The sequence below is a fragment of the Falco cherrug genome, chromosome 6 (genome assembly GCF_023634085.1).
Source record: "Falco cherrug isolate bFalChe1 chromosome 6, bFalChe1.pri, whole genome shotgun sequence".
In the NCBI taxonomy this organism is placed as follows: domain Eukaryota; kingdom Metazoa; phylum Chordata; class Aves; order Falconiformes; family Falconidae; genus Falco; species Falco cherrug.
Window position 1 is genome coordinate 72,779,488 of NC_073702.1, and position 19,527 is coordinate 72,799,014.

Below are 19,527 nucleotides of genomic sequence, written 5' to 3' on the forward strand. Positions count from 1 at the left end.
GATCTAGCCGCGGTGATGCTCTGGGGGACCTGGGCTTTGCTGTCTGGTGCAAGGCTGGTGGCAGTGAGCCCCGTGGTCCCCCTGCAAACAGCTGTGATGTAAGTGAGGGACACAGTCCCTCCAAGATGTGTGCCTGGTCGCAAGGGAGCAGGCAGGCTCGACCAGAGGTGTTTGAGGTGTCAGAGCATCGCCATCACTTCCAGACAGGGGTTTGAGACATAATACACTCAGATGCAGCATCAGGACCTTTTTCTAGGCACCAAACAAAAGAAAGATCTGATTTTTCTCCAAAGTGAATGCTTAGAAAAAGATAATAATAGGATTTCTTTCCTCAAGGAGCCTGCAGACAAATTGTAAATTGAGGGTATTTTGTAGCAAAAGCATGTATGGACCTGATGGTCAGAGGCTTCCCCAGGCTGGGTGGTAGCAGAGGCACCCACACCTGCCATAGGGAAAGCAAGCTTTTACAAATTGCAGCATAAACTTACTCAAATAAGTGCACCCAGTGGCTGCTGCCATCACTGCGCTCAGTCAGAGCCCATGCCACTCGCTTGCCATGATGGACATCCCTGTGCCAGCCCCAAGCTGCTTGTCCCCTTTGGTACCGCAGCATCCCTGGGGTGCTGTGCCAGACCTGGTCCCAGCCCCATGGGGTTTTTCCCACCCCGCACTTGGATTTTGCATGTATATAATTATCTGTTACATCCCACGTATCACTGCTGCTGCAAATTGCACTGAGTCTTGAATGCTGAAGTGCAGCTTCTAGAGCAGAAGGGAGTAAGAGTGAGCAGCCCAGTATAAACCAGTTAGCTGCTGGTCCACATCCTACACAGGGAGTGATAATCATCCTGTTACTTATTCAGCAAATGGAGATGAGGATGTTTTGGGTTCCGGCCCAGCAAGAAGCCCATGAGGTGGCTCTGGCAGGCAGGGCTGGGATATTTTTGGAGGGCTCAGGCTGCAGAAGCAAAGCCTTTAAAAGGGTAGGAGCATCACAGCAGAAGGAGAAGCAATGTGGTGGTGTGAGCGTGGCCCGAACAGTGCCGTGAAGTGGGGTGAAGCCCACGTGGGAGGCTGCATTGGTGCTGGGCTGTCAGGGGGGACCGTCTGAGGGCAGCGGAGCATTGCACCACTGAGAACAGCTTGCAGGTCTCTAACCCCCCCAAAACCCCTCTGCCAGCCGTGAGCAGGCTCTGGAGCAAAGTACTGTGGGCTGAAATGTCTCCCTGCCTGCGATAAATCAGCAGGGAAGAGCTTGTGGTCTCATAAATGGGAGTATCAGCTAACAGAAGATGCGCGGGGTAGGGGATAAGGGAATGATGCTGGAAGGGTGGTGAGTGATGGATGTGTTGAGGCTGGAGGCTGTGCCTCCCCTCGGTCAGGGGGATGTCTGGGAAGTGAAAAGGAGCTGGTGGCCCCGTAGCTGTAGCCATAGGCCGTTTCACCCATCACCTCCATGCTGAATCCATCATTAAGCTTATCGTTCAAGCCTAATAGTTCCTTGCCAAGGACCCACTTGTCCCAGGCTTATACTTTGAGTAGCAGGGACACTTGTAACGCTCTGGCATAATTAAGAGCGGGACACACTGCCTTCGGAGGAAAGGGAATCCTGCAGCCAAGTTAGAGTTAGAAGGTGAGCGCATTTGCCACCGGCTCTGCAGGGCAAGTGCTTGAAATGCCAACTGCTGCCCTCCTGGGTTACAGCATCTAAAATAGCAGTTACCGCCGAGGAGACCCACCATGAGCCTTGCTGAAGGCGCTGACATCGGGTTTAACTCGTGCAGGGTGGCAGTGGTGCACCCCTTGGCAGGTCCCCGGGGACTTAAGAGGTGCTGCTGGCTGGGAGAGGGGTTGCCAACAGCCACAGCTGGTGGCCACCGGCTTGCAAGTCTGCCTCTTCCATTCGTATTTCAGGTCAATGTGAGCATTTGAGACGTGCTCCCTGATGGCAAACTGCAGCTGAACGTGCAGAAGCTTACCTAAATGAAAATCAAGAATAGTGCAAGGCCTAATGACATCATTTTAATTGGTTTAAAGCCAGCAGGTGACAGATGAGAACCGAACAGGCAGGAAGCCAGCACGGGGAGCATCGGTGCTGAGGCTTCCCTCTAGCTGCCAGGTGTACGGGGGGCACAGCTCCTGCACCAGCATCATCCCTGGGGGGAGCAGAGCCTGGTTGATGTGGCTACAGCGAGCGAGAGAGATGCACTTTGGCTTCTGTAATTCACTGTGGTCTTGGTGCCCTCCTTTTAGCAGCATTCGAACCCTGTCTGTATATTAGATGGTTGCAACCCCCATCCCCCCTGCCTTTCTTACATCCAGCTGATTATTTATAATTTTTATGCCCAGCTGGTTATTTTAAGCTCCAGCTACTAGGTTTTGGGTGCCAGCCTGGCTCCTAGATCCTCATACCTTCACACACCATGACACCGCGTGCAGGAGCTACGGTGGTTCCCAGGAGCTGCTGGCCCAGGGTGGCTCCCCCAGGGTGGCTGCGGGTGACCAAGCCACACATGGGACCGAGCCTTCAGGTTTAGGCAAGGTGACATCCCACCACGACCCCCTTCTCACCCTCCAAACTTAGCAACACCAGCTCCCTCCCGGGCAGGGCAAGGATTTTGCGGAGTGCCGGTGATCTTGCAGTGAGCCTTGGGAAGAGAGCTGATGTGCTTTTTTTTCTTTCTTTTTTTTTTTTTTCCTTTCTTTCTTTTTTTCCCCGTGATTTGATGACTCTCTAGCGATGAGCAGCGGGCAGGGCGTGCAGGCTGGTCGCACCCCATTTGAGTTCTGTGACCCCCTGGAGCCAGCCCAGCTGAGGCCAGTCCCGTGCCCTGCGAGCAACGGCAGCAGCCCGCACACCCGTGGGCCAGCCCAGCAGGGCAGGGGCACGGTGACCGCACCAAACCCCTTCCCAGCCGACACAGGTACGTACAGCTGCAGGCTATCCTCTGCTCTCCACCTTCTCCAGGTTACGTTAAGGCTTTCCAGGGAGTCCCATTGGAGAAGAGGCATTGCAGGTGGAGCTGGAGAGGTGCTGTTCGCCAGCAGCTTTCACAAGCTGTGCTTATTCTTTTCTGTCTTTTCCCGTCAGTATAGTTTCAGGTAAAAGAAAGACCTTTCTGTCCATCTCGGTTCCTGGGGAGGCAGGTGGAGGAAGCTGCATCCCCTCACCCGGGGGGTGATGGTGGCTCAGCTTCCCCTGGCACTGGGTGAAGTTTAATTTCCATGAGATCCGGAGCATGGATGGTGTGTTGGGAGAGGAGTGGCAGAAGCAACAGTCTCACCTCTGTGCTGCTGAAATCACTGGCAGCGAAACACCACAGACCTCGTCGTGAGCCGTTTCGGCAGCCTGGGCTCTGGGGGGTTGTGGATGCTGCTTCTCTGCCCTCTTCTGCTTCCCTCGATGCTTCCCTCGATGTGCCAGGCAATGCTGAACATGATCTGGAGGAGGGACCTTGCTTGCCATCATGCACTGTGCAGCGGCTTGACAGCAGGTGCAGAAAGCAAATAACTCAGATCTCACCTCCTCATGATGGTAGCGTGGGACTAGAAGAGCTGCTGGATTCACCTGCTGTCCCCTCTGATGGTGGCCAGGCTCCAGAAGAGCATCATCCCTGCCTCTCACATGCTGTCCACGTCGGAACACAGCTCTGCCCTTGCTGGCGGGGTGGGACCACCGTGCTCCCCACCAGCCCATGGATGTGGGAGGCATGCGGCCAGTTCCCATTGTAACTCTGGGTAGCCCTGCGCACGGCTGGTCCCTCTGGATCACGTGAAGGTCTTGGTTTGGGCAGCTTCTCTTGAGGAGGAGAGCATCGCATGATAGCTTTCATCCTCCCCCGCATCCCCCCCGGGAGGCGAGGCAGAAATCAGCCCCGCACCACACGTCGTCACAGCAGCTGTAGCTCTGTCATATTGGTATATACTGCCCTGGTACCCGTGGTCTGGCTGCCTCGATGGGGGTCACCCACACCCCAGTAAATAATGCTGTGCTTCGGAGCATCTGCAGTCTGCCACATCAATGAGCCTGGGGACCGTTCTTGAGCAAGTCAAGGAAGTATTGGGGACGGGCTGTACCGTGACTGTGCCATGAGCCGCCCCGGCTGGCACTACCAGGATCTGCCTGTTGCCAAGCAGCCTTGAGGCTTTTTTTAAGAAATTTTGAGAAATAGAGGAGCGCTTGGCAGGAGCCGCCGCACCAGTGCATGCACTGGGATACTGAGCATCCCTCAGCTGGACCTTCCTCCCCTCCCTCCCCGTCAGGCTCTTATTTCCTTTCGTTTTTTGAAAAAAAAACCCTACGGTCTGGGTGGCACGTGAAGCTGGTGGCTCCTTGTGACAATAGCAAAGACACCGTGCACTGGGTAACCACAGCTATTTGCAAGCGAGTAATATATTTTGTTGGGAAAATGATCAGCACAGCTGAGTTTGTTAAGAGAGACTTTCATCTTTAGCATCCACCTTCATCAGCACTTGCCTTAGAAACCCCGGGGTTTTGACATGGGAGCCACCCCTGATAGCACCTCCTGATGTGGCAGAGATGCCACCCCAGCCAGAAATGCACTTACCCCTCCAGTTTCCATCTGCCTGGATCTCCACGGGCTGGGTCAGCTGCGATGCTGTTTGATCTTCAGTCCCAATTCCTGTTTCAAATGGGATGACGTAAAGTCTCCAGCCTCATAAATCTCTCTGTCCTGGGCTTGGGCTCCAAGTTCTGCTACAACTAAATTTAATTGTGTTGGCTTTTTTCCCTGTGCAAATTAACTTTTCTCCAAAACAGAGGCAGAAGTTGCTAATGGGTGTGGACTATTTTTTAAGCTAAAATCTTTGGTAGTAACAATTTGCCTTCAAGAAGAAACCCTCTTAACTTGACTAAATTATGAAACTCTTGGTAGAAATGTGCTGAAAAGGGAAACTTTTTAATAGCATTTGCACATAGCGAGTACACAGGGTCATGTACATCTGCTGTGTGTGCAGTATCTGCCTAGATTTTCACCCAGAACTTGATGCTTATGATTACTGGTTAGGAAACCAAACCTGGTATCTGGAACGTTAGGTTGAAAAGAGCTAGAACTGGTGAATCCTTAGCATCGCTTTTAGGGATGTTTTTGGACACCATTGGCATCCTGTTGCTCTGAGCTTGCCCGTTCCCCATGGGAGCACCCGAGTCATGTCCACACACTAACCTTTCCTCCCCACATCCTGCTTTTCCCCCCAGGAATGCCTGAGCTGGAGATGGGGGTGCCGGATCACCAGTTTGGACAGCCAGGAATGGGGGAGCAGATCCCCTGGACGGATAACAGCATGGCAGCCATGAATCGCGGCGCGCTGAATAAACCCGAAGAGTAAGTACCACAGGGCTGGCGGCTTCCCAGCCTCTCCCAGGAGAACATTGGGACGTTCTGGCAATAGTTGCCTGGCTCAAGGAGATGTGTGCTTGCTTCCTTGCCTGCCTGGAAAGACGACAGGTGCTGGGACGAGCGCAGCTGCCCATTGCCGTAAGGCGGTGGTGGTTGCTGCTGGTACCAAAGAAGTGCTGGGACCTGGGTTGTATAGGTTGCTACGATGCAAGAGGTGACATCTGTTATCTCTCTAGGGACAAGCGTGTGGGTAGGATAAGGAAAGGTGTGTTGAGGGGTAGGTGTCCAGGCTATGTCTGGACCTGAATAACGCGGTGTATCCGTAGCTGAAGCTGCATCATCTGAATAATGCCCTGTATCCGTAGGATGCTGCAAGTCCCCACTGGTCCCTTGCCAGTGCCAATATTTGGGTCGGTGTTCTCTAGCATCCCTTCTCGCCAGGGGCAGTGGTAGGATCTGGAGATCCACGGCACAGTTTTGTGTTTCCATGTGATTGCAGCTCTTTGCAGTCCCCCATACGCTTGGCTTCAGCTCAGATTGTTAGAGCTCCTCCGAGGCCAAATAACCCCCTCCAGTCCTCTCACCATCTTGTATAGGCCGAGGCCCCATGGAGCAGCCAAGGGGTCATCACCTGCCCAAAGTACAACGTCATTCCTTGGTTACAAACACGTTGGAGGAGACTGTAGGTCAGGTATTTTGGAACGGGAGGTCAGAAGGGTGGCAAGCCCTGCTGATGGAGCTCAGCAGTCAGTGCCCTGCCAGGCAAAGGGCACCCCAAAGTCTTTGCTGAGGCAGCGGCGCTGGCAGCAGTGCTCATGGATTTGATGCGGATGGGAGGTGAATCCTCCCCCTGGCCCAGGGAGGCTTCAGGTACCCGGTTTAAGAGCCAGCACTGATGAGCTGCGCATGGATCCTCTTGCCAAAGCCCAGCCCAGCTTTGCAGAGAGGCAGAATTTCCTCTGCTCATTAAGGTCTTCAGTAGATGAGCACAACCTCTCTTTTCCAGTCGTGAAGAAGACACACATAAGAATTGTATTTGAGCAAGACAGTAGCCAAACATCTTTTTCTCAGGACTGTATTTGGATTAATTTCTCAAAGCTTTCTTGCAAGGAGAGAGTTGCCTGAGTGGTCTCCAACTGCTGCAACTGGATCTTGGACTTCTGCGGGAAATACTTTGCCTCTTGTTGCTTGAAAGAGCTGGGAGATAAAACAAATCCCCGTTTAACTGAGCATTTACATCAGCCTGAGCCCTTGCCATAAGGAAGTAACTTCCCTTTTAAGCCTTGCTGGTGTCATTATTTTGCTGGAATAAGATCCGTGGGGCACACCTGGCAAAGGGCAGAGCTGCTGGAAAAAGCAATCTGTGTTTTAAGCTATGACTGTTCCTTAAAATACTGCTTATGGGGTAAAAATGACCTTACCTTACTCAGCAGCCCTGTGCTCCAAGCACTGAGTCAGTCTGGCTGGCTGGAGACATTCTTGTCTCCCCAGCCAGCACAGCTGGGAGGGAGGGAGCTGTATTTTCTTCTGGCTCACCCTTTGCAGCAGGATTGTGGAGTGAGGACCCAGGCTGCCATGGAAGGCTTCGGACCTGTGCAGGTATCAAGGAGGGAAGTGTTTGGCAGCAGCATCCGTGTGAGTCGTCGGGGGAGAAAAATACCTCAGGTGGTTTTCAGGGCAGAGCCCTGCGCCAGGAGACGAGGGCAGATCGGTGGAGCAGTGACATTTGGCCGAAGCTTGGTGAGATGCGGAGGTAACGAGTCTCACGTGTCCCTGCCTTTGGAGAGTGATGGTTTCAACCAGACTTTAAAATTGCAACCTGGTTAGGGTTTTACAAGGTAGTATTTGATTTTCTCAGCATTGAGCGAGGGAGAAGTCAAAGGAAAAGCAGGCTGCGTGCTGGGACTTCTCATGGCTCCTTTGGCTCTCTACAGCAAGACTGGGCTTCCCACATGGTGGAGCCACCAGTAGAGCCAACACATGGACCAGAGCGATGAGATGACAGCAGGATGAGAGGTAGAGGGATGTTCATCCTGGTGAGCCTCTGTTCTTCCTGAATTAGGGTTTCTGGGCACGGGGGGTCCTGCCAGAGGTGGTCGGCAGAGGCCATGCTGGAAGAGGCTGGTTCCCAGCTCAGCTCTCTCTCGTGCCTTCAGTAACTGTAGGTCTGATGGAGCAGGTGTCATCATGGGTGAGACCTGCCTTGGTAGCACCTTGCTGGAATCGAAACATTTCCATCTAGCAGCACAGTGATCAGCTGCAAAACTCTGCTTCCTCTGCAGCTGAGAGAAGAGATTCTGCTGGTGAAAAGCCTCTGGAATTTAGTCCTCAAGACTTGCAGATGTGCTCCAGCTGGGGAGGACACACTTGTCCTGGGAGATGCCCATGGTCCCAGCAGCTGCCTGTCCACCTGATGGAGACTGCGATCGGAGCAAGGAGACAGAATCTTTGGACTGCAGATATTACCAGACCAAGAAATAATTTTAGCAAAGACCAAACGAGCAGAGCTTTTGCTTTGGGCGTTGTAAAGGCTTCCCAGCCGAGAGGTTCACTGGAGGTGGGCTGAGGTCCTGGCCTTGTTTAAGGAGCTGGTGCTGCCCAGATCTCCCAGCGCCGGGTGTCCTGGGAAACAGGAGCTTCCTTTTTAAATTCTCCTGTGCCCCAAATCCTCCTGTGCCTTTGCCTTTTAATAAAGTGGGACAACTACATCTCCTCTCTCATGTCCCCAAGCATAAGTGTTCTTGTTTCTTCTGCAGAAGAGGGACACCTTGGGCCAGGTCCAAGGCTCCTCAAAGCAAGTCCAAGTTGCTGTTCTCACACGCGTTCCTCTAATCCCCCAAGGTCAAACATGCCACCCAGGGCCCAATTCAGTTGCCTCAGCGCTGGCACCCAGTGCCATCTGAGATGCCTGAGGTTTCTAGGACATCTGTGCAGGGCCAGAGACCTGCAGCCTTTTGGAGCAGTGCTTGAAGGCCATGGCAGGGAGATGCTTTACAGGACCTCAAGCAGCCTTTGACACTGTCTCTGTGAGCAGCTGAATTTCTCCTCCACACCGCGTGCAGAATTGGAGTTTTCACCTTTAAAAAGGCCTGAAAGGTTGTGGTGGATAGAAAACCTTTGCAAGGCAAAACCAGTGTGGCAGGGACATGATGCATGGGGTCCAGGATCTCCTCTGCCCCACCATTGTCTGTCCAGAGACTCATCTGAACCCCACCATGGCATGGTGCTGGAGGAGAGGAGAGGGGAGGGCTTTGCAGGCTGGATTGGGCTGCAAAGCAGGACACACTGGAAGCTTATTCACTACGTAGAGCTGGTTTTATCCCCACAATCTCTTAATAAACCAACTTTTGCCATCCATGCAGAGGTCCAGCATGGGCTGAAAGGATGGTGGCAACCTGAATTTCTCCTCTAGCTGCCAGTTAAGGTGGAGAAGAAGCCTGTCCTCTCTTTCTCCTGCAAGAACGATGTCTGTGCAGTAAACTTTGTCCTTTGACCTTGGCACTGAAAAACTGAGTTTGAGAAAAGCAGCAAGTAGCAGGGACCTCGGCTACAGAGTGAAACCAGCCCTGCCTTTCACCTCTGTCTCCCCACTTCCCTCTCTGCTCCTGCTCTGCAATTTAAGAAATCCCAGCGCCGAGTATTTCTTTTCCCTGGATTAGGCTGCGTGTGTTGGCTGCAGCGGTCTCGGTCAGATTGGCTTCAGTTCCTTACTGTACATCTGGTCCTCATCTGGAGCTAAAAGGATAAACATGTCTGCTGCTTGGGAACTGCTGGCATGTTCGAGCCCTCGCCTTTGTGCCTCTCTGGGAGCGTGATGTGCCATGGCTCTCTTCATCGTGTCAGACCCTGCAAATCCGATTGACTCCAATTAGTCACGTCATTGGAATGTCTCTCATTACATATTAATCTTATTCCCAAAGAATATTGAGCAAGCTTTGCAGAAATCTTATTTTTGCAGCTCAAAGATTCCCCTTTGCCTTCAGCTGCATCGCTTCCAGCTGCTCCAGCTCCATTCAAGCCTCCCCACTTTTGTGCCGGCAGAAGTTTTGCTCTGCCTCCCGCTGTCCTGCCCAAAACGCCCGCAGGAGCAAAGCCTGCAAAAGCACCAAAGTTCCCTTCCCAAACCTCTCCGAACCGCTGTCCGGGCTGTGTTTCCTGGTGAGGTTCATCCTTAAAAACAGGTTTGGGCACAGGGTTTGAGCTTGAGTGGGCTCAGCCGGGGTCAGAGCTGGGGGACGAGGCTGAGTCCCATGGGATTGGCATGATGCAGCAGGGTGGGAGTGAGTCCCGGTGGCTGCAGGGGCCGTGTCGCTCAAGCATCTTCCCTGCTCAGCCTCCTCCCTGCTTCATAATCCTTAATGCGCCTCCTCTTTTGACTTCTCTCTGCAGCCAGTGCATCACCTCCCAGCTGGATGAGCTCCTGTGTCCTCCCACCACGCCGGAGGGTCGGAACGACGAGAAAGCCCTGCTCGAGCAGCTCGTCTCCTTCCTCAGCGGCAAAGACGAGACGGAGCTGGCCGAGCTGGATCGAGCTCTGGGGATTGACAAACTGGTCCAGGTAAAGAGAGAACCACTCATGGGACCTGTCGGAGGTCATATAGGGGGCCAGATGCTGAGGCTTGATGTGAGCATGGAGGAGGATTTCCAACATCTGGTAATGGGAGGCCAGATGTGAGTGGGAACACACGAGCGCATCAGATTCAGAGACGATACTTAACACCACGCGGTTCTCTCCCCCCGCCAAAAAAGCTGGAAAACAGCCCCGTGAAATACAATATCTCATTTCTCCACTTTTCAAATGCGATCCCCCATGAGAACCGGCAGCCTGGCAAAGAGGCGGCTGAGTGGTTTCAGCCCCGGGCAGCTCGTGTAACGGGGAGAGCTGGCAGGCTGTCCCGCTTCCCCACCTTACCAGGGGGATTAGGGCACAGAGGAGCCTTCCAGCTGGAATCCCACAGCCTGGGATTCCTGAGCCTGGGTTGTGCTGCCTAATAATATATCTAATGGCCTCGCTGGTATGAAACCGTGCAGCCCTTACTATCAAGATTGGCTTACAGTGCAGCTGCCCTTCTGTCTCGGGTTGAACCGCAGGGAGAGAAAAATAATTAAAAAAAGAGGCTTGCTTTTAGTGGTGCTGTCTTACTCGGATAGCGCTGGGGCCCTGGTTTCCGCAGCTGAGCTCCGGTGAAGACTCCCTGTTTGCAGATATCCGTGGGGGCAGACGCCTCTGAAGGGTTCAGGGTTTCATAAATAACAGGGCAAGGCAGGGGGAGAAAGCTGGCTGCAGGGGAGCTAGCAAGGGACGTGGAAAATGAGATGGATCGCTTGGGATTTGTTTTCAAGTGGTTTCTTTTTCCGTGCCTCAGAGCACTCACACATACGCGTTTTTCCAAAGCAAGGGACCAAATCAAAAGCCTGTTAATAAATGGGATGTCCTAAGGAAGAAGCTTCTCAGAGCAAATCCATCGGGCCGCTCTGGGCCTGATCCTGCATTGTTTAAGCCCAGAGGTGGCACATCTCCTTCTGCAGCCCCACCACTGCTAGGGGGGAGTTATCTTTTCATAAGCATTTTGGGGGACCTGTCAGTGAATTGATGCCCAAGTCAGGTATTTGCCGCATGCCTTTTCTCAAGGCTGTGCCTCCCAAATCACCGCCTGCCTGGGTTTTTTTTGAAAGTTATGTGTAATTCAGCCTCTTTGATATATAGGATCAGAGATGCTTTTGCCAAAGATGCAGCTGCAACAGCTCAGTGTTTTCACAAGGGTTTTGCAGACTCAGCTGGCACAGCTCCCCAGCAACCCTTTCCTGCACCGGACAGGCTCCAGCAGCATCAGAGCGCTGGATTAGAGATGTCCTTCGGTGGCAGCCGATGCTGCCAAGCATCCCCACGTTGGTCCGGTACTTCCCTGGCCAAAGAGCACCTGGCTCGGGGAGATTATCTCATGTTTAGACCCCAAACCAGCTTTGCTCCCATCCAGGGAATGTTTCGTTATTGGCAATCTTGGGCTTTTTCCACGGCTTCGGCTGAACCTCAGAAATATTTCAAATAGTTCCATGAAATATTTGCTTGAAATACATCTTTAGAGAAACAACACGTCAACATAAAGGCATCTTTGGGAAGTAAACGTGTTGATAGTTCCCCTCCAGGATGTGTTCTTGGCAGGTAGGGGTTTGGATCCCCTGAATTCACCAAACCCACCATCTTCTCCGTGCTACCACAGACCAGTGGGATGGAGTGCTGGAGATACCTGCACCCAGTTTAATCAGGAGGCAGCTGGAAACTGAGTAGTTTGGGGAGAGAAAGAGTAAAAGAGCCTCATTTCAGCAGGTCTGTGGTTTCTGGCCATTGCACACAGCTGGTTTATGTCCTGGTATCCAGTCCTTGAACCATATACGCTCCATCTTAATTTATCTGAGCGATTTATTTTTCACCACTACCATCTTAATTGATCCTAAGCAATATATTTTTCACCACCACCATTCCCATACCCTCTTCCCTGCCTTCAAGCCTCAGTCCTTTCATTGGCACCATCTAACCAAATCCCAAAGGCAGTGGGATTTGGGGGGCGGTTTTGTGTGTGGTTTCACTTAGCGCAGCTTTCTTTCAATCCGCGGGACTTGGATTAAGGATTCTGCCTCCAAGGTGTTACTTCTGGTGGGGTTCATAGCTCAAACACCTATTTCTGTGCCTGAGCCAAGCTAGAGCAGTGCACAACATCTTCTTATGATTTGCTGGTGTGGAAATCGTCCCCTGGCTGTAATATGGCTCATTTGTTCCGGAGTGGCTGTACAGTGGACCAAAAGGTTCTGTCTCCCGTGGGTTCCTAGCAAGGGGTGTCTGAGCAGTACTGGAGTATAGCCATGCTTCCCTGTGAGCTCTCCCAGTCCTGGGGGTCCGTGGCTCCCACCCTTGCATATGGCCTGTGTCGTATTGTGACACAGGTGCTCTTGGGGCAGATGGAGACCCAAAAGACTGTTCACTTGGCCTCCAGCCAAGCCTCCAAGGCTGCACAGAAATAGCAAAGGGGAGACAGCAGAAACTATTTCCCATGGTTGGGTCAGTCCTCTGAGCTTAGGGTCTGTCCAGTCAGGCACGCTGCTGTTCGGAGCCCAGATGAGCAGCTCGGTGCTAGCAGACCCTGTTGAGGCAGAGGGAGGCAGAGGAAGGCAGCATGGCCTACTGCTAACCTGCAAACCCCCCAGCAGCCCAGGGAGAAGAGCCCTGATCCCTTCCGAAAAGCCTGGCCTTTTTGCTCCCAAGCAAGCCAGAAGAAATCATTCCCATCCTTTTAGGTTGGCTAAGCCCTGGGGAGCGGGTGTTTAATGGCCTCCAGGACGCAGCGCTTGTGCTCGCACAGGCTGGAGCCTGGCCCAGGGGGTGACAGTTACAGGCAGCAGCATCCTACCAAGCGAGCTGCCCCATGCCCGCCATGTCCTCCGTCCTCTGCGAGCTCCCCCGGGAGAGATCGGGTGCCGGTGGGGCTCCGGAGTGATATTTTCCTCCCCCTTTGCCTTCACCAGGGCGGCGGGTTGGAAGCCCTGACAGAGCGGTTCCAGCCCCAACAAGCCACCCCACCGCTCATGATGGAGCAGAAACCCGGCATGTACCCCCAGCCTTACTCCTCCGCCTCTCCCACCACCAACCTCCCCGGCGCCTTCCCCGGCATGGTCAGGCAGAAGCCGTCCTTCGGACCCATGCCGGTGCAGGTCCCGCCGCCCCGCAGCGCCTTCCCCACCACCATGGCCATGCAACCCCGGCAGACGCTCAACAGACCCCCGACGGCCCCCAACCAGCTGCGACTTCAGCTGCAGCAGCGGCTGCAGGGCCAGCAGCAGGTAATTCTTCCTCCTCTGCATTCCAGGGCCGCGGGCAGGGGGTTGGAGGGACCCTCAGTACCGCCTGCAGCCCAGACATCCCCATTGGAAGGGATCGGATGGGTGGGAAGCTCCTGAACTGGAATTTTGAAGGTCTCCCTGTTGTTTTTTTTTCTCCCCTCCAGCTGATCCATCAAAACCGGCAGGCGATCCTCAACCAGTTTGCAGCCAATTCCCCGGTGGGCATCAACATGCGGGCGGGGATGCAGCAGCAGATCACGCCGCAGGTAAGGAGGATGCGGCACGGTCCTCCAGCTGGGAAGAGTTGAGGATTAATACCCATGCCCTCCCCGTTAGCACAGCCTGGCTCGCTCCTCTCTGTCATTTATGAGAAATTCTCCCTCGTGCAGAGAGGGGGCTGCAAGACAAGCTGCTGTGGGTTTTTCTTTTTGCTTCACCCTTATTCCAGCTCCTCCACCTGCTTAAGGTATAAATACTTCATTATTACTTAGAGAAGGATGTGCTGACGCATTTAATTGAGAAGGATCTTTAAGAAATAAATGTTGTCCTTTAAATACAAGAATCTAGTGAAGCTTCTTAATGATCCTGCAAGTCCCCAGGCCCTAAAGTTCTTGTTTGGCTTCTAATAAAGTGGATGAAACATCTGCTGGGTATGAGGAGAAGGTAGAAAGGTCTGGTGACTTTATTCCACTTCTCGGAGAAGCCTTTGCCTATTTGGGAAGTAGCGTGACATCCCTACCGTGCCGTGGGGAGCGTTGGCGGTAGGGATGGGGACCAAACGGTGCCCACCAGAGCGCCGATTTCAGCCGCTGATGGCTTTGTCAGGCTTTTTGAAGTGATTAATTCCAACGCATCTGGCTCGGCCATATCAGGAATGGGCCTGTGGTGATGGAAGAGCTCATGGGATGGGTTGGGTTTTTTTAATATCTTGCAACCGAAAGACGCAAAGTCAGGAATCCTGGGCTCTGGCATGTGGGAGCGTCCTGGTGAGGGCATGAGAAGTGGGTTCCGTGAGGGAGAGGGGTGGTTGGTGGCAGCCAGGTGACCAAGAGCCTGTTTTCCCAGCTTGGGGGATGTTCCAGCTCCTGGAAGTTTGCCATTTGGCACGTGCAGAGGCAGATCTTTAGTATCTCCAACCTGCTTTGCCCTGCAGTGGTGCAAATGGGCCGATTTACAGCCTTCTGGGGGTTTTCCAGCTTGCCTTGCAAACGGAGGACGGGCACCCCGAGCCGGGGAAGGGGAGCACCCAGGGCTCTTGCACCAGGGAGGGGAGGGTCAGGTCTGAGCTGTTTGCCAGAACCAGAGGGTCATGGTAATAACTGGGACATCCCGCTCCTTCCCCGCAGCCTCCCCTCAATGCCCAGATGCTGGCCCAGCGCCAGCGCGAGCTCTACAGCCAGCAGCACCGGCAGCGGCAGCTCATGCAGCAGCGAGCCATCCTGATGAGGCAGCAAAGCTTTGGAAACAACCTCCCTCCCTCTGCCGGGCTCCCAGTGCAGATCGGAGCCGCTCGCTTGCCCCAGGCACCCCCACAGCAGTTCCCTTACCCCCCAAACTACGGTACGACCCCAGGAAACCCTCCCACCTCCACCAGCCCCTTCTCACCGTTGGCATCCAACCCTGAGGCCGCGCTGGCTAACCGCAGCAGCATGGTGAACAGGGGGATGATGGGCGGCGTCGGAGGGCAGTTCGGCACTGGGATGACCCCGCAGATGCAACAGAACATCTTTCAGTATTCGGGATCAGGTACTTGGAGCAGTTGGTTGCACTGGAAAGCTATCTGGCGGTGGGGAGGGGAGGTGGAGGGTAGAGCTGAGACCCCCGAGGATGCTGCAGCCCAGCCCTGCTCACCCATCACCCTGGGCTTCATCCCCAGCCACCTCACCCAGCCTGCATACTGGTCTGGTCTCTGGTCTCCACCTCCCAAAGAGAGCTTTTCTGGTTGAAACTCAAAAACCCCCCAAATCTATCCTTTGGGAAAATAATTCCACAACTCTTCCCTTGAAAATCAAACTGCAAGGCAGTCCTCTAAATTGCGCTTCCTTAAATATATATATGTGCTCTGAAAGAGGCCAAAGCCTTGCTTAGATGGCTGAAATGAGCTGCAGGCACCTTACCCCTCTTGTGTAGGCCAAGCAGGTATGAGATGGGTGAGCCGGTGCAGAGTTGTGTGCAGACAAGCACCAGCTTGAAGGTCTTCACATTCAAGCCTCAGTGCAGGGTCTCAGCAAGGTGGATGTCACCGATGAGTAGAGAAAACTGCTCGGTGGCTGCAATAGCCCCGCAGGAATATTCTTTGGCATCATCCCATCATTACTCTGGCTATTTTCCAGCCAGGTGTGACGCTAAAGAGGAACACCTGCTGATGGAAACCACTTGAGGGGGGGTTTCCCGGCTCCTTCATCCCTGAAATATTTGCATTTGAGCGATACAGCTGCTCAAAATGAAAACCAGAGACCTCGAGACCGAAGGTCACAGCTGATGTTTCTGGTTCGATGCCAGCAGCTGCAAGGGAGGAGGAGGGAACTGGGGCTGCTGTCAGAGGTCTGGGCACTGCTGACACTGTCTGTTCTTCTCCAGGCATGGGTCAGCAAAGCGAACCCGCCTTTGCTCCGTCGCTCAGTCCCAGCAGCCCCTTGATGTCACCCCAGCTCCCGCCTTCGCAAAGCCCCATGCTGCAGCCAGCTCCGCCGACACCGGGCTACCAGTCGCCTGACATGAAGACCTGGCAGCAGGGAGCCATGGGGAACAGCAAGTAAGATCATGGTGGGGATAACCTGGAGCACATGGGTGACAGTCACGCAGAGAAGGTGGCAAGGTGACACCTACCATGGTCCTCTGGCAGGGGCAGTGGTGTCCAAGCGACACCTGGCTGAGGACACGTGCTGAGCTCAGGCCATAGTCTCCTACCGTGATGTTCTCCAGATGTCACCACCAACTCATGTCCTCATCTTTGCCTCAGCTCAGAGGTGGCCAGAACCCCCCAGTGTTTAAATCAATGGTCACGTGTGTTGAGGAAGACGTGAAGCAGGTCGTTGGCTTTTAATTAAACAAGTGGCTTAATTACACCTTGTGGAAGTGGCCTTGGGAAACATGACAATAAATTGAGTCCAGACCAGCAGTCCCAGGTCACTGCACGACCCTCGTATGACATGTCCAGCTCTGACTTACGGAGGCAAATGGGAAGAGTTGGCAGACTCGTTGCCTTTTTTGCATGAGTCAGGTTTGAGCTTCAGATCTCCAGAAATGGGGGAAAATACCCCAAAAGCTCACCTGGGGGATGCCTTGCTTTGTGTCTTGGGTCTGTCAGGGTAGCTCAGCTAACTGTCCTGGTCAAGCAGCAGAGAGCAGGAGGTACTGGGCTGGGTGAGATGAGATGGGAGCTCTGTTGGAAATGGGATGCTTCACCTTGCCTTGCAATGGAGAGCGAGCTGTCCTCCTGCCTGGAGCAGAAGTGGGGATGGCCAGACGCTGAGGAGGGCAGTGGAAGGAGCACGAAGGGGTGTCACATAGACCAGGACTTTGCATCTGACCGACCCTTAATCCAGCCCCAAGCACTGTCACGATACCTCTCTTGGCACTGGTGTCACCCCAAGGAGCCTCCTGCTGCAGCAGGAGTGGAGGGTGGATGTCCTCACAGCGGCCACCTCCCTTCCTCCCAGCCTCCATGCTGGTTAACCTTGCTGCAGGCAGCACCTCTCACACCTCCCTGTCCCTCCTGCTGTCCCCAGGGCCTGGCAGGGCTCCCGTCCGCTCTGCTGGCTCTCTGCCGTGGGTGGTCTTGGTCTTCACCAAGGGGCTCAGCCCACACCTCGGGGTGCCTGCCACCATCACTTACGCACGGGTAATGGGTTTTTTTCTCTCTCTCAGTGTATTCAGCCAAGCGGGGCAGAGCCAGCCGGCGCCTGCTCAGCAGGGCATGTACAACAACATGAGCATCACCGTCTCCATGGCGGGAGGAAACACCAACGTCCAGAACATGAACCCCATGGCCGGACAGATGCAGATGAACTCACTGCAGATGCCCGGGATGAACTCCATGTGCTCGGAGCAGGTCAGTCCCACACCGTCCCTGCTCCCGGGACGGTCAGCCAGCGCCCAGGGGCTCTGCGGTCACGTCTCTGGCCCTGGGATACTGGTGTCCCAAGGGGGAAGTGGCAAAGGTGTGGCTGCCTCCGTTGGCTTTGCCACTGTGCCGGGGTGTCCAGTGGGGTCCTTGGGTGCACCAAGCATCTCCAGCACCTGCAGCCCCCGTGGTGGGCTGGTGGTGGGGCCGTTTGTAGCCATGCATCCCCGGGGAGCTGGGAAAACTTGGGATGGGGAATGGGAACAGATGGATAACAGGACCTTTCCCCAGTCTCAGCCCTTTGATGAGATCCTCCCTAGACCAGACTGAGATGCCTCCAACTTTTTTAGCTGCTGGCGTTTTTCTCAGTGCCATTAAGCTCCTGGCTTGTTGGTTTTGCATGGGACATTGCAGGCTGGGGCTTGCAGCCTCCCTGGAGAGAAGCGGTGGGGCTTGGCGAGGAGGGGGGCTGTCCCTCCCGTGAGCTAGGCACCGTGCATGGGCTGAGCTGGTGGCTTTTTCCCCTGCTCACCCAGCTCAGCAGCTAGGTGGCATTTCATGCTCCCTGGGTGGTGAGATGCCCCCGGAGCAGGCAGCAGCCCCAGGCAAAGGTGCAGGAGACGGAGAGAAAGGTGTAACAGGTCCCAGCTGGTCACTGGCATCCCCCTCCCTGATGCCCCAAAACCCTGCAGCTCACAGTGCGGGGAGGATTCTGGCAGTGCAGTCCCCTGGCGCTGCTCCATCCGTGAGCATCCTCACCCCAAGCGCTCCCCAAAACTCAGCCTGAGGGCAGTGAGTGCCCCTCCAGCGTCCAGGAGCCCTGGCTGAGCCTGGATCTTGCTTTTGACAGGTAAATGACCCGGCGCTGAGACCCACGGGCCTTTACTGCAACCAGCTTTCCTCCACTGACCTTTTGAAAACAGAAGCAGATGGGGCGCAGGTCAGTAAGAAACTGCTAAGCGCATCTCAGGTACCCCAAGGAGTTTGACGGGCTCCCCCCGATAAAGGCTGAACGGCCCCAGGCGTACTGGCTCGGCAGGCTTGGTGTCCACTGGTGCCGGCCCCGGTTAGCAGGGTTGGGTTGAAGCCACCGTGGTCCCACCAGCGCTGGGTGACAGCCAGCCCTCGGGACGCCGGCACCGCTCGCAAACCCTCTTCGCATCAAAGCTCGTGCCACTGCCGTGAGCATTTTCAGCCTCCTTGCTGGCATGGAAGAGCGGTGATGCCACAGCTGAGCTGGAAAAATAAAGAAGTGTTGGTGTTAAACGCCCGTCGCCCTGGCTCTGGGCTGACAGCGAGCGGGGAGGGTTTCTTTCCTAGGCTCGGCCGTCACCAGAGCGGCCAATGACCCCTGCGCCACCGGGGTGCAGCCAGGGCACCACATTAAAGCGCGGCGGAGCGAGGAAATTTGGATGGGGGAGGCTTCCTCCCTGCAGGCAGCGCTGCCGGACGCTGCCTGTCCCTCTGAGCAGCACTGAGCACCACCAAAGCGTGCCCAGCCACTCACCGGCACAGATGCCTCCAGCTCCCAGGGACTATCTGGTTCATCCCCATCTCTTCCAAAATCCGCCGGCATCGCGGTGTCGCCTCCCCCTTCCCCATAGCGCAGCCTTGGTTTCACAGAGCCCGTAGGGACGCACCGGCAGCACAGCCAAGACACACCTAAGCTCTTAATTTTGATCAAACAGCCACGCTGGACCTCGCCCACCACCAATGCCACCCCGTGCTGCGGCATGACCACCGACGCGGCCACCATGCCGCGGCTCCCCTTCTCCCAGGGGATGCCAGGCTGGGCTTTTATTTTTTGGGGGTGTGGTTGGTGTTTTTGGTTTTTTTCCCCCTGAAAAATCCATTTTTTCTCCCTTTTTTTCGGATGAGCAACGTTACGAACCTCGCAGAGCCGAATGAGTTGCAGCGGTTTTCTTTTTATAGGACAAGAAGACAGAAGAGTTCTTCTCTGGGGTGGCTCCAGACTAGAGGAAGTCTCTAGTGAGTTTCCACTTCACGTAGTACCCAGCTCCGCCGCCGCCGGCCCCTGCCCCGGCCCCGCTAAATCCCCTCTTCTCTTTTGTGTCCCAGCAGGTACAACAGGTTCAGGTCTTTGCCGACGTACAGTGTACAGTGAATCTGGTAGGAGATCCCTACCTCAACCCGCCGGCTCCCTTGGGCACCCCGAAAAACGCCGCCGGGCCACCACCACCGCCGGGCCAGCAGAAGAGCCTTCTTCAGCAGCTACTGACTGAATAATCGCTTTTCGAGGAATGT

The 19,527-nt window shown here is 54.7% G+C and overlaps 1 protein-coding gene across 9 annotated transcripts in view; it reads left to right on the top strand.

Moving 5' to 3' along the window:
* Positions 1-19,527, top strand: part of NCOA1 (nuclear receptor coactivator 1) — a 179,366-nt gene extending 159,839 nt beyond the window's left edge. For 5 of the 9 annotated variants that reach the window (XM_055713018.1, XM_055713016.1, XM_055713021.1 and 2 more), the window contains 10 exons: positions 2,739-2,924; positions 5,219-5,345; positions 9,750-9,918; positions 12,882-13,196; positions 13,361-13,462; positions 14,543-14,942; positions 15,777-15,951; positions 17,067-17,250; positions 18,113-18,202; positions 19,342-19,527. In XM_055713018.1, the coding sequence (XP_055568993.1) occupies positions 2,739-2,924; positions 5,219-5,345; positions 9,750-9,918; positions 12,882-13,196; positions 13,361-13,462; positions 14,543-14,942; positions 15,777-15,951; positions 17,067-17,250; positions 18,113-18,202; positions 19,342-19,509 (1,916 nt within the window). In that variant the 3' untranslated portion in view covers positions 19,510-19,527. Of the gene's footprint in view, positions 1-2,738; positions 2,925-5,218; positions 5,346-9,749; positions 9,919-12,881; positions 13,197-13,360; positions 13,463-14,542; positions 14,943-15,776; positions 15,952-17,066; positions 17,251-18,112; positions 18,203-19,194; positions 19,252-19,341 lie in introns of all 9 variants that reach the window. The other 4 variants (XM_055713020.1, XM_055713022.1, XM_055713023.1 and 1 more) reach the window with 3 other exon arrangements.